Below are 12,342 nucleotides of genomic sequence, written 5' to 3'. Positions count from 1 at the left end.
GGGATGGTATGATGCTGAATATACCGGGCTGTGGCAAAGTGACTTCTCATCCTTCCAGTGGGCTTATCCGCGGGCCAAATCAACTTCTGAGTGGAACAATTCTGCCAAGCCTCAGAATGACGCCTAAGCTCGACTTTGTAGGACTCGTCCTTCTCGAACTGGACTTGAAATTCATTGGGCCTGAGTGGAGGTGGGACATCCTGCAGAACTCGGAATTGACGTGTAACTCAAAGGGGCTGATAGCAGGTTACCCCATAAATGTCCATCAAAGGTACGGGCTTCTGATCGCCATGGTATAGTCGAGCCTCAACCTCCTGAAACCACACAGCTTGCCAAAGGAAAATCTTAGAGCTTGGATCCTTGAACAGATGGACCCATTGTGTATAGTGCAAGCTCTTAGTTTGATCTTGTATTTGTTTGAACCTTAAAATAGGGTTATCAGTCATGCCCATTTCAAATACAGTCATATTTTCCCCAAATTGAGAAAGGTGTGAAAAAAGCCAGATTTGTAAAAGCTCAATCGGGGCTCGAAAAGTTCTATCTTTTCCTTTCTTGAATCGTGTCAGAGATATGAAAGTCTCTGCCAGAATTGTGTTTATAAAACTAACTCCACCACATATTAGTTTTACCGTCCAAGCCATGACGGGATCAATAGCATTTTGATGGAAAGGAAAAATTATGAGTCCAAAAAAGGCTAAGATAAAAATCTTAGATCTCATGAGGACGGAGTTATTTTCGAAATATTCAATAAGAAAAGATAACGGGCATGCTTGACAATTACCCTTTAGCACTTTTTCAATTTCCTTTTTAGTCAAATTAAAAAATTCAGCAAGCACTACCACAGGATCTACCTTAATGGGTGGTTCGACTATATCCAACTCAATCGATTTCCTAATGGCAATACTATATTCTTCCAGAGTCGGTGTGAGCTCAAACTTACCTCCCAACACAAATTTGGTTGTCTCGGGGCACCAAAAATGAGCGAGTGCTTGCATGATCCCGCTCTGAACATCTATGTCTAGGATTGGCAGCATGAATCCAATACGCTTGAGAACGTACTGCTGACCATCTTGCTTCAAATGGCTCCATAACTTCTTGAGCTCTAGCTTCGGAGTAGGCACGAAACGGATATCGAGGCGACCCATTCTTATATAGACAGCGTGCCAAAAGACTCAACCTAAACCATGGACCGACTCAAAATAAGATACAGAAAACCAAAGATAAAACTCGAGAAATTACCGTATTGGGGAAAAAATGTCAATCACAGAGACATGCACATGAATAGTGAGTTTAAATCTTAATCTATCTATCCTAATGGCTTTTGCAAAGTGAAATGATGAACGGAACGACACGTCGCAGCCTCGCGTACAATCATCATGACTAGTCGCGGCCTCGCATACCATAGTCATGACTAGTCGGGTCCAATCACTTCGGCTTGGTTCGGTCGACAAGGGTAACCTCCATGCATTGTAGCCTCACGTGCATGAGGACGACACTTGAGCCATTTTTTGAAAAAAATTTCGGGATCCAAATGGGATAACCTTTAGCGAAGTCTTACCGCCAAGGTTAAAGAACCATCCAAATACCATCTTAAAACTATGGGTGTGACCCAGGTCCGGTCACAGGTTGTGTGTGGTGTAGTGCAAATACTGTAAATCATGCACAACAATTATATGCAAACACCACTTCAATAGTACAAAAATTAAATCATAATTCCACTCCACCAAGCCTGCAAAACAAAGGGTTAGCCAATCACTACTCCCCTTATAACTCCCATCCTGCAAAACCATTTAACACCTAAGAATGAGAATTCAATCAAATTTTGTCAAATCGAGTGATTTTTCCATAAAATTTTTTGGCCTAAGTCCTCCTTAAATTTTTTTTTTAAAAAAAAATTCCAGTTAATTTCCCCAGTGGAGTCGCCAAGCTGTCGCGACCTAAAAAAAATCGAGTTTTCCGATCTTAGGCTAATGGATTACTAGATCAATTAAATTAACTAACCTAGCACAAGTTCTCCCAAACCCTACCAATTCGCAACATAGGTCCAATTATGAGCATGCAAATATTTTCAATGGGAGTCGCCACTAATCATTTAAGGTAGGTTGATTAGAAACCTAAATAAAATAGCGGGAGTACTATTTTATTACTACGAACCAGAAATTATGGATTCGGGGACTTGGTTACGCTAGATTCCCTAACGCCCTTTCCGTACCAATTTCAAGAAAAATACTTAATTTGACAATTTTGATAAATCTTGACTTAGAGTTCAAAGGTGCAGAAATTTTCTTTTTTGATTTTTTACTTATTTAAATGAAAGCTAACCTATATGTAATGACGTGCAAAAAATTGACATGCGATTAATGCAACCTAATATGCAAACTATATGTCATGCGACGACGTGACCTGTTTCTAATGACGGGCATATTATTTTTTTTTGTATTTTTTTAATGAAATTCGGAATTAAAAATGCCAATTATCTAAACATGCAATTTCAAACTAAAGAAATTAACCTATTCTAGAGTAATATTTTTGGTATTTTTTTTATCGAAATTCGAAATTAAAATCAAGTAAAAAATATAATAACCGCTAAATCTTTCGAATTAAGTTTCGATCTAAAGACTGACAGATCGATCCTAAAATTCGAAATACCCGCTATGGAAATAACTCTATCTAAAGCCTGATAGATAGATTTATTTCCACGTGTGCGGTTGCGGATTAGGAAATTTTCCTAATCGATCACATCTTGAAAAAATTTAGATATCTTAAATATCTTGGATATATTCAAAAGATTTTGAAAATTCTAAATTCTATCCAAATTTGAAAAGTAATAGATATCCAAGATTTCAAAAAAAAAGAAATAAAATCCTAATTGGAATAATGCTTATTATCCAAATATGCAAAATTAGATATCAATAAGCACAAATTAGGCAACCAAATATTCAAATCAAATCGGGATATGATAATTACCTGATTTGCAGATTTCTTTCCTAATTTGAATTTGCAGCGGATCGGGATTGCGGATCGGCGGTGCGTCGGGAGCGGCGGTGCGACGTCGGGAACAGTGGCGGCTAGCGACGGTGACACGACGGGAACGGCGGTGCGGCGAGTGTCTCCGGGCAGCGGCCAACAGGCGGGGACAGGCGGCTTTCTGGCGGTGACCAGGCTTGGCGTTGAGCTTACGGTGGGTCACGGTTTTCACTTGCACCTCTCTCGGTTGGATGCCTATCTCTTTGACCACTGAATGACTTTGAGTTGGGTTGGACTTCAGCGAGCAATGCCGATCGTCGTGGGAATTCGTCGGGAAACAGCAACCGTGTCAGAGGAAAATCGTTGGCGTCGATGGAATTGGCTTGTCTCCAAGAATGGAATGCCTCGTTGTTGAGGCTTGAATCAAATTGAACTTCGTCGAAGGGGCTCCAACTGGACGTGCTGCTCTTCACCACGTGGGAAGCAGTAACAGCAACACAGGCACGGTGGCCATCGTGGAGCTTGATGGCTGTATATTCAATGTTGTGTGTCCCCACGTTGCAGAACAAGAAGAAGAATTGTCACGGCTGCAGAACAAGTCACGACTGCAGTGATCTTGACTTCTTTTTTCTCAGTGTTCTGTACCCATGACACCAGAACGTCATTCCAAATACATGTCCCCACGTTGACCGATAGTGTGGAGCAGCGACCGACGCAAGGAGCAGCGGCCGTGATGGAAATCTCAGCCGCTTCCCTCGCCTTTAGTTCTCTTTCTCAAGTGTTTTTCTCTCGTGTGTTCTCCGAAAATTCTGAACCGAAAATTCTGAGACCTCCCTCCTTGATTATGAGATATAAACATATATTTATAATGTAAACCTAGGTCAATTAGCCGGGCTTTTTAGGCCTAATGGGCTTAGGTTTAGGCTTTAATTTAATTCTAAGTGGGCTGAATTAATTTGGGCTTTTCTTTAATTAAGCATAATGGGCTAATTTAAGCTCAAATTAAGACAACCAAGCCCCTTTTGCGTGTGATTTTCGGCCCATGCTTTCCGAGTGAGCCGAGTCTCGTTCGTTGCCTGAACTCGATTTACGTGATGAATTTTAAGCTCGCTTACCACCGCCGATCCGATGCGAAATGCAGTTAATCTATATGAACCTAAACTTTATGCTATGCGATTTGTAATATTTTTGTTCAGGGGTTAAAATTTAATCCCTAATTTTCTATGCAATTAACCACTAAATGATGCGCCGAAATTTAGGTGTCAACAGTATCAAACACTTCTGTCTTTTCTTTCAAAAAATACACCCAAGTTTTTCTAGTAAAATCATGAATAAAAGTAACAAAATATCGATGATTACCATATGAGTGAGGATTGATCGGGCCACACAAATCAGAATGAATCAACTCAAGCGGCTTCTTCGCTCAATAAGTCGCCTCCTTCGGAAAGCTAGTTCTGGAATGCTTGCTGATAACACCCTTCACATAATTGATCGGGATGATCAATATGTGGTAAGCCACAAATCATCTTCTTGCGAGAAAGCAAATTAAGTCCGCCAAAATTGAGATGGCCGAACCTCAAATGCCACAACCATGAAGGATCATCTACGCACGCCTTTAGACATCGAGACATCGAGACTCTTTATATTAAGAATAAACATCCTGTTCTTCGACATCTTCACATTTGCAAACAGTTTATTATTCCGATCTCTCAACATAAGATTAAGATCTCTCATATGAACAGTATAACCTTTCTCCAGAAGTTGTCCCAAACTCAATATATTGCTTGACATTTTTGGAACATAATAAACATTAGTAATAAACTGACGTGCACCATTCTTTAAGTGAATCAAAATTGTACCTTTCCCTTCGACAAGAATTTTAGAGTTATCACCGAATGAGACAGTCCCTTTAATTGTCTCATCTAACTCGGCAAACATCTCCTTTCTCCTGCACATGTGATTGCTTGTGCCGGTATCCAAATAACACGTATCGCTTTGACCTTCTTCATATTCTTTGAACGCCAATAAGAGAACTTGATCAGCATCATTCACCAAGTTCGCCTTTTCGTTTGCTCTGCTACTTTCTTTGTTGCAGCAGTTAGAAGCATAATGGCCAAGTTTATTGCAATGATAACATCGGATTTTAGATTTATCATACCATTGGCTTGTCGAGTTCTTTCCTCTTCCACGAACACCTCTTTGGTATTGGTATCCTCCATCACTTCGAGCAGGATCTCCTATGCTTCGTCCACAACCTCTTCCTCGAAAGTGACCTCGGCCACGACCTCGATCACGATCTTGATTTGTCCCACGATTTTGTGCGGGATCTCTTCTTTGCTCCTTCTCATCTCGAATGGTCAATTGCGTTTGGAGAACTTCCTCCACCGGTTCGATCTTTTTCTTTCTAAACCTTTCTTCATGGGCTTGTAATGAACCCATAGGTTCATCAACCGTCATGGCATCCAAGTCTTTGGATTCTTCGATTGCAACCGCAATATGATCATATTCTTGTCTAAGGACCGAAGTATTTTCTCAACAACACGAACATCGGAAACTTTTTCTCCGTTTCTTTTTATCTGATTAATAATTGCCAAAATTCTCGTGAAATAATCAGCAATCGATTCAGATTCTTTCATATGAATTACCTTGAATTCGCCTCTCAAGGTTTGAAGGCGAATCTTCTGAACTTTTTGAACTCCTTGATGTGTGTTTTGAAGAATCTCCGATGCCTCTTTAGCGGTAGTGGCGTTTGAAACTTTTTCGAACATGGAATCATCTAACGCTTGATAGATGATCGACAGGGCATATTGATTTTTCGTTCGAACCTTCTCCAAGGCATTCCTCTGGTTCTGGTTCAACGTGGCTTCATCCTCTGGCTCATCATAGCCAGTGTTAACAAGTTCCCACACACCGTAGGCGTCGAGTAGAGCTTTCATTCTAACAGCCCAGTTACCATAATTTTCTTTGGTAAGACGAGGGTATTGAAGAGGAAGCTGATTGTTCGTTGAGGCCATGACCACGAACTGTAAGCTCTGATACCAATTTGTTGAGCGTCAGTGGCGCGGCAACAATATTGATTTGATGGAAGAAATTTTTTCAAGGTGAAACGATCGCAATTCGCGCCTTTCTCTTGCATATATCAATTACAAGAGAAATAGAATATGTATAGGCCATAGTTTGATTCGAAATAGGAAACCTCTTTCTAGGAAACCTATTCTAATTAGGAAACCTACTCCGATTAGGAAACCATTCAATTAGGAAACCTGCTCAAAATAGAAAATCTAATTACTTAGGAAACTTTCCTCTTTCGGGCTCAAACTATAATTAGCACCTAAAAACATGAAAAATCAAAATATGAAAATACGAATAGACTCACAAAAAAAAAAAAACAAGTATCAACAAATTTGGTTTAATTTATAACAGGAAATTGGTTGATCATGGTAACTTTGAAATTACAACACTTACACTTAATTTCTTCTTGGGACGGATTGATTATATAACTAATATTCTTCACCCCATAACATGTCAATAGCTAGAATGAAGAAAAGACAATGTCGATACAACCGAAAATAAACGAATGATCTCTATCAAGAGACATGCTAACGCCGCCCCAACCATGGAGTACTTAGTACTGGCCCCATGAAAAGATATGTCTTCACACCGAATTCCTAATTCCAATTGAACTGTACAATGAGTCGGTAGATAATATTTTCCTTTTCTTAAAACTGAAAAAGACTTCCCTTCCGCTCGAACTTTTCCCGAACACATTCCTTATTTAGTTATTTTTTACGATGGGTTTCATATTCATGTGTAGGTAGGTCTTCTATTATTATTATTATTATTATTATTATTATTATTATTATATGATATATGAGATCATATGAAAAGATTATTCTGAAATTGGAGCATTCTAGAATTAGATCTCAACCTTCTCAAGAAGTTACTCTTCTGTTATTGGCCTAAAACCGCCTGTGTTTTGCAGTAATGCTTTTTCGATTTCATTTGAATTTTTATCTGCACCATTCGATTCGATCCGACCAACTTTGCATATCCTGCGCTTTTCTTCTGATTCCATATTTCACGGCTTGTCTCATATTAATCCCCATTAGTTTAGTGAGTGCTCATAGTTATTAACATCAATTCTCCCACCTGCTCTCACAGACAAATTCTCAACACACAGATGTTATCTTGATGGCCAATTCATCTGACGAAGCAAGACCAAATGAGTACTTACAAGAATTCTCGCGCAACCACATATCAAAATCTCAACTGCAATCCGTGAAGCCACAAACGCGCTTTGAACTAAGGACACATTTTATTAGGAAAATACCATACAGTGAATCACTCGTGGACATTACCCAATCAACTGCAGAGAATTAAGGATAGCAAATCAATATCTGACCTTGTCAAACAAACTCCATCTGACACTGCTAGAGGCTTGCATTTCTTGCTCAACTTCAAGGAAAGAGAAATACCATCATTTACAACGACTAATTAGGTCTTTAGACGGTACATATCCCCTAGGAAGTCAAGCCGAGAAAGCCCTTCCAAGTAAAAATTTAAAGCTAGCGCCAACCGCCTCTGTATCAGTAGAAGAAGAATTGGTGCCGTTAGCGGCAGCACGCACAGCAATTCCACGTTTTTCAGACCATACTCTTTTCCCAGCGACTTGAACGGCAGGTAATACGTGTAGCAATAGTAAGTTTGAACCATTGCGGTCACGGAGAGTAACATCGGCAGCTTGACGGGGAGATCTCTGGTTAGGCAAATGATCATCTGGACTGACACCAAGAGTCCGAATGTGTTGCCGCTTATGAAGAGGATGTACGCCAAGTCCCTGCCAAGAGAACCAGTCATCCAAAATGCATAGGATGCGAGGAAGCCTTTTGTAGAAGTATTGTTGACTTCTGTTGTAAATTGTGGAGGCTGAAGCACAGTTTGGTAGGTTGCGTTCGCAATGAGCGCGGCGACGACCAGCAGGGAGTTGCGTACGTCGCCCCTCGACTCTTTTTCTCTGTTCAAGGTTCTCAATGGGGGACGTGATAATGATAGAGGAGCATCCCCATCTGATTGATCTTCCTCCAAGACTTGTGGTGAAGCGGGCGAGACTGATCTTCTTGTTCCATGTCTGGCTCCAGCTTTTGTCAGAATTGCTCTGATCTCTCTATCTCCTGCTTCCCTTTGCGAGAAATCTAGAGGCGTCCTGCTACTATTGTTACAGACATTCACGTCCACGACCACGTGCCGCTGGCTAAGCATGAAGTCAACCACCTGCAATTTTCCCGTCTTCGTTTTCTGTTCTCATTGATTTTCAGACAATAAAAATAGTACCGTATAATTTTTGGCAAGGACGGACATCCTTTATTTCAGGGATGATCAAAACGGGTCCGATTCAATAGATTCCTTTGCTTAGAAGATTTTTGCATATTGTAGCGATATCAAATCGACACCCTTACATAAATCATGTGCCCGGAAAAGTGCGATAAAAAAAGGGAACGGCATGACTTGCCTCGAAATTTTGGATGGCGACAGCAAGATGCAAGGCGGTGTTGCCTTCGTTGTCCTGCTGATTGATGACAGGTGCGCAGTTATAATCCTTCAGATGCTCCACCAACACACGGACAGCTTCAAACCGGTTGTTCTTCACGGCGAGGTGGAGCGCCGTCTCCTTTCGGGCGGTTGTCTTTTCGACGGACTCAGGCAAATCGGAGAGCAGTTCCTTCATGACATCAAGCTCACCATTTACGATGGCATAATACAAAGGGATTCTTTGCTCCAGTCCCTCCACAGAGCACAGGTGTCGACCCACTTCCAAGAGCTCCCTCGCGATCTCAACATCACCTCGAGCTGCCGCGATGTGCAGCGGACTGAAACCATCCGCGTCCACTTTTTCCGCAAACTTTGGCCTCCACTTCCGGAGCACTCGGACTAAATCCAAATGGCCGGCCACACAAGCGACGTGCAGCGGCGTGTGACCAGCCCCTTCGAGAGCCATCTTCTCGAGGATGAGCCCATCTTTTCTGATCAAGTCATTCAGCTCATCGATATTGCCTGCTGCTAAAAACCGCTCCATCTGATCTAAACTAGTAATGGTCTCTTCTTGGGACACCCTTGCACTTGGACATCTAAATACAGATCCAACCGGTAGGACTGCGTATTAAAAAAAGACCAGAGTTGGACCTGCGCAACATTGGTCTTTGGCCAACTGCTTTTTTTTTTTTTTTTTATATTCACTAGAAGTCCTAAAACTTGTCACAAAAGTGCAATTGATAAGTCCTAAAACTTGTCAATAATTCAATCGAGTCCTAAAGTTAATATCGTCAAATTTACTTGCGAAAAATACTGACATGATGCTAACATGGCTAAAGTATGAAACATAAGAATAAAATGACGTCGTTTTGGCCCAAATTTAATTTTCAATACTACTTTTATTTAAATTAAATTAAATAGATTAGAAGTTTAGGGTGCAAATGATAATCATTCTGTTACTGGAAACAATTTGTAATAAAAAATAGGATTTTTTATTTCTATTCCCTGAACGAGTTTCTGAGTAGAGTAACGCATTTGATAACGACACAAAATTTCGGAAAAATTATCCAAAAAGTCCTAAACCTATTGCATTTTTGCCAATTTAGTCATAAACCTTTCAATTTTGTCAATTGAGTCCTAAACCTTTTCACTTTTTGCCAATTAAGTCCATCCGGTCAATTTTAACTGGAAATTGCTGACGTGGTGTCGCCAGTGCTGAAGTTGATAATTTTTAATAATATTTTATTATTTTTTCAAATTTTATTAATTTTTCCTTTTTCCTTTTCCTTTTTTTTTTCTGCCCTTTTTCCCTTTGGCCTGTTACTATGGAGAAAGGACGTAAGCTTGGAAATAAAGCTAAACTATTATAAATTGTTGTGTGCTATTTTTAATCTGCTCATTATCATCTATATTTGTCTGATAGTTGCACACCAACCTGCTTGATACTTTCAACTTAGTCTTTGTTACTATCGAGGTACGACTTGTTAACTTCCCGCGAGAAAAATTGTTCGAGATTTGCAAATAACCTATTCATCTCCCTCTAAGTTGTATTATTAACCCTAAAACTATTTTACTACAAGTTGTGCCGGCAAAGTTAGTCATTTATCACTCATTTCTTGGGTCGCATCTCCTTATGCAATTGCATCACGCATGACATCATTTTGTCTACATGAGTTCGTCAGTGAAGACCTTTGTGACAATACAGAGCTGAGTTCTTTGCAATTTCTACTACAGGCCGAGGGAAAGTACAGTGGTTTCCTTATCAACCTGGAAGATGACCGGACTTCAATGGATAGGTTTGAGCAGGAAATGATTACTCGACTATCTCTGCAACACAATTATAGCGACGCCGGGAAAGAGCAAGAAGGAAAAAAAAAAGCCGGAGGCGAGCCATGATTACACGACTATTATGTTTATTATACTCCCTCAAAGCATGTTTGTCATTTCATAGATTGCATGTGTTCATATTGGGAAATTTAGAGATGCCTTCAAATTCTAAATAAAAAAATTGATTGTGACTAAAAATAATTCCTAAGTCGTTGTCTTCTTGTGGTACTCGACATATGCTCCCTAGTGGCCTTAACAACCAGCCCATTATTCCTATAGGCTCTCGAGGGTCACCCTCTCTTTATCGCGAAGTAATAATAGCGAACTCATATAATTTCAAGTAACTAGAAAAATGAACAGGTTAATTGACCTAGACTTAGCAAAGTGCTGAGTCTTCGTCTTCGTCTTCGTCTTCTTGGTATTATCCGGTGAATGATCAGTCCATCGACTGCTCCATGTGGGCCTTTTCCTCTTCGCTTCTTGGATTCTTCCTCTCCGCGTGCTTATTCGTTGCCTTCCAGGCATTACCGCGCTGCCCTTTTTGACCGCTGCATCAGTGTCGCGTCGAGAAGCAAGGGAAAAGAAAGAAAAGAAATATAAGAACGTAATAGCTGGACAACACTTCAACATATGAAATAATTTAGAGGTTTCATTTTATGGGAGTAAAGCTCCCCGTTACTTTTAAATTCCATCTCATTAGACTAGAAAGATAGAATCAGAAGCAATTTTCCGTGTTCTCATGGATCAATGCGTAGCGACATGAGTGCGGAAGGGATCAGTGAATCGGTTTACCACGAATCAGGGCTCAAAATCAACTATTTCGGTGCACTGACCCCACGTAGGATGGATCTCTCTTAAAGACCAGTTTATGTTATTGAGAGAGTGGTAGGTAACACGTTAACTTTGGAGTAATTCACCAGAAGCTGATGATTGATTCCCTTGCCCAAAATATATCTATCCAAAGACCGGGAGTGCTTGATAATTTCCCCCCGCGTTGTCCATTTGCGGGTCCCCGAAGTCAGCGGTCTTGGTCATGCGTAAAATATAATATAGTCATGCATAAAATGCAATGTATATTATTGTCTAGTGTGTTGGTTGTTTGTTTGTAAAACAAATATAATAGTGCTTTTCCTTATCGCACATAGGATAGTTTTGATTGTGTGGGCCACTATATTAATGTGGATGTCTTCTAACTTGTTCAATTGAAGACGATGAGCTGTGGCTAGATCACACAATACCCGCGTTTTTTGCGCACTTAGTACTTAGCACACTCGCGGATGATAATTAGCATTAATCCTCATTTATTATTTATTATTTATTAAATTTCGAATTTATTGTAGCGCACTCGTGAATGATAATTATCATTAATCGTATTATTTATTATTTATTAAATTTCGAATTTATTATTATAAAATAACGGTTTTATTCTATTAAAACAGTATGACTGTTCGCAATAGAGTTGCGGTTATTTTTTTATTAATTAATTTCGAAATTTATTATTTTGCCTAACGGTTATTAAGCGTTCTTACAACCTTTGGAAGAATTGTGTTCATTCGGACATAACTACTTCACCTGGAATGTGAATGGTATGTAATACATCGAGCAATAGTAAGTTTGAACCATTGCAGTCACGGAAAGTAACAGCGGCAGCCTAATGGGGAGATCTTTGGTGAGGCAAATGATCATCTGGACTGACACCAAAAGTCCGAATGTGTTGCCACTCATGAAGGCGATGTACGCTAATTCCCTGCCAAAAGGTCCGGTCATCCAAGATGCATCAGATGTGAGGAAGCCCTTCGTGGAACTACTGTTGACTTTTGTTGTAAAGCTGGGAGGCTGATGCATAGCTTGGTAGGTTGCGCTCGCGATGAGCGCGGCGACGACTAGCAGGGCGTTGCGTATGTCGCCCATAGACTCTTTTTATTTGTTCAAATTTTTCAAAGGGGAAGCATTTGTGACTGGTTCCGCATCTGATTGATCTTCCTCCGAGAGTAGTCTTGAAGCGGACGAGTTTGATCT

At 40.2% G+C, this 12,342-nt stretch overlaps 3 protein-coding genes across 3 annotated transcripts in view; all 3 read right to left on the bottom strand.

The window, feature by feature from the left end:
* LOC115684447 (uncharacterized) overlaps positions 1-12,342 on the bottom strand; it is a 39,673-nt gene that overhangs the window by 26,671 nt on the left and 660 nt on the right. The window lies entirely within an intron of this gene.
* On the bottom strand, positions 7,264-9,098 carry LOC115684449 (ankyrin repeat-containing protein BDA1-like). Its single transcript, XM_056317971.1, has 2 exons — positions 8,477-9,098; positions 7,264-8,238 (listed from the first exon to the last, which is right to left on the bottom strand). The coding sequence occupies exons 1-2, from the start codon at positions 9,038-9,040 to the stop codon at positions 7,462-7,464; spliced, it is 1,341 nt and encodes a 446-aa protein (XP_056173946.1). The 5' UTR covers positions 9,041-9,098; the 3' UTR covers positions 7,264-7,461.
* On the bottom strand, positions 11,887-12,234 carry LOC130139937 (uncharacterized). Its single transcript, XM_056317938.1, has one exon. The coding sequence runs from the start codon at positions 12,232-12,234 to the stop codon at positions 11,887-11,889; it is 348 nt and encodes a 115-aa protein (XP_056173913.1).

This window comes from Syzygium oleosum, unplaced genomic scaffold (genome assembly GCF_021117445.2).
Source record: "Syzygium oleosum isolate NSW1041296 unplaced genomic scaffold, Sole_v2.1 Sole_v2.14, whole genome shotgun sequence".
In the NCBI taxonomy this organism is placed as follows: Eukaryota; Viridiplantae; Streptophyta; class Magnoliopsida; order Myrtales; family Myrtaceae; genus Syzygium; species Syzygium oleosum.
The sequence above is the reverse complement of the archived record's forward strand: the minus strand, read 5'-3'. Positions and strand labels throughout refer to the sequence as shown.

Coding starts and splice junctions, on each gene's coding strand:
- LOC130139937 (XM_056317938.1), bottom strand. CDS start 12,234: ATGGGCGACATACGCAACGCCCTGCTAGTCGTCGCCGCGCTCATCGCG.
- LOC115684449 (XM_056317971.1), bottom strand. CDS start 9,040: ATGGAGCGGTTTTTAGCAGCAGGCAATATCGATGAGCTGAATGACTTG. Junction 8,239..8,476: donor TCGCCATCCAAAATTTCGAG/GCAAGTCATGCC, acceptor GGAAAATTGCAG/GTGGTTGACTTCATGCTTAG.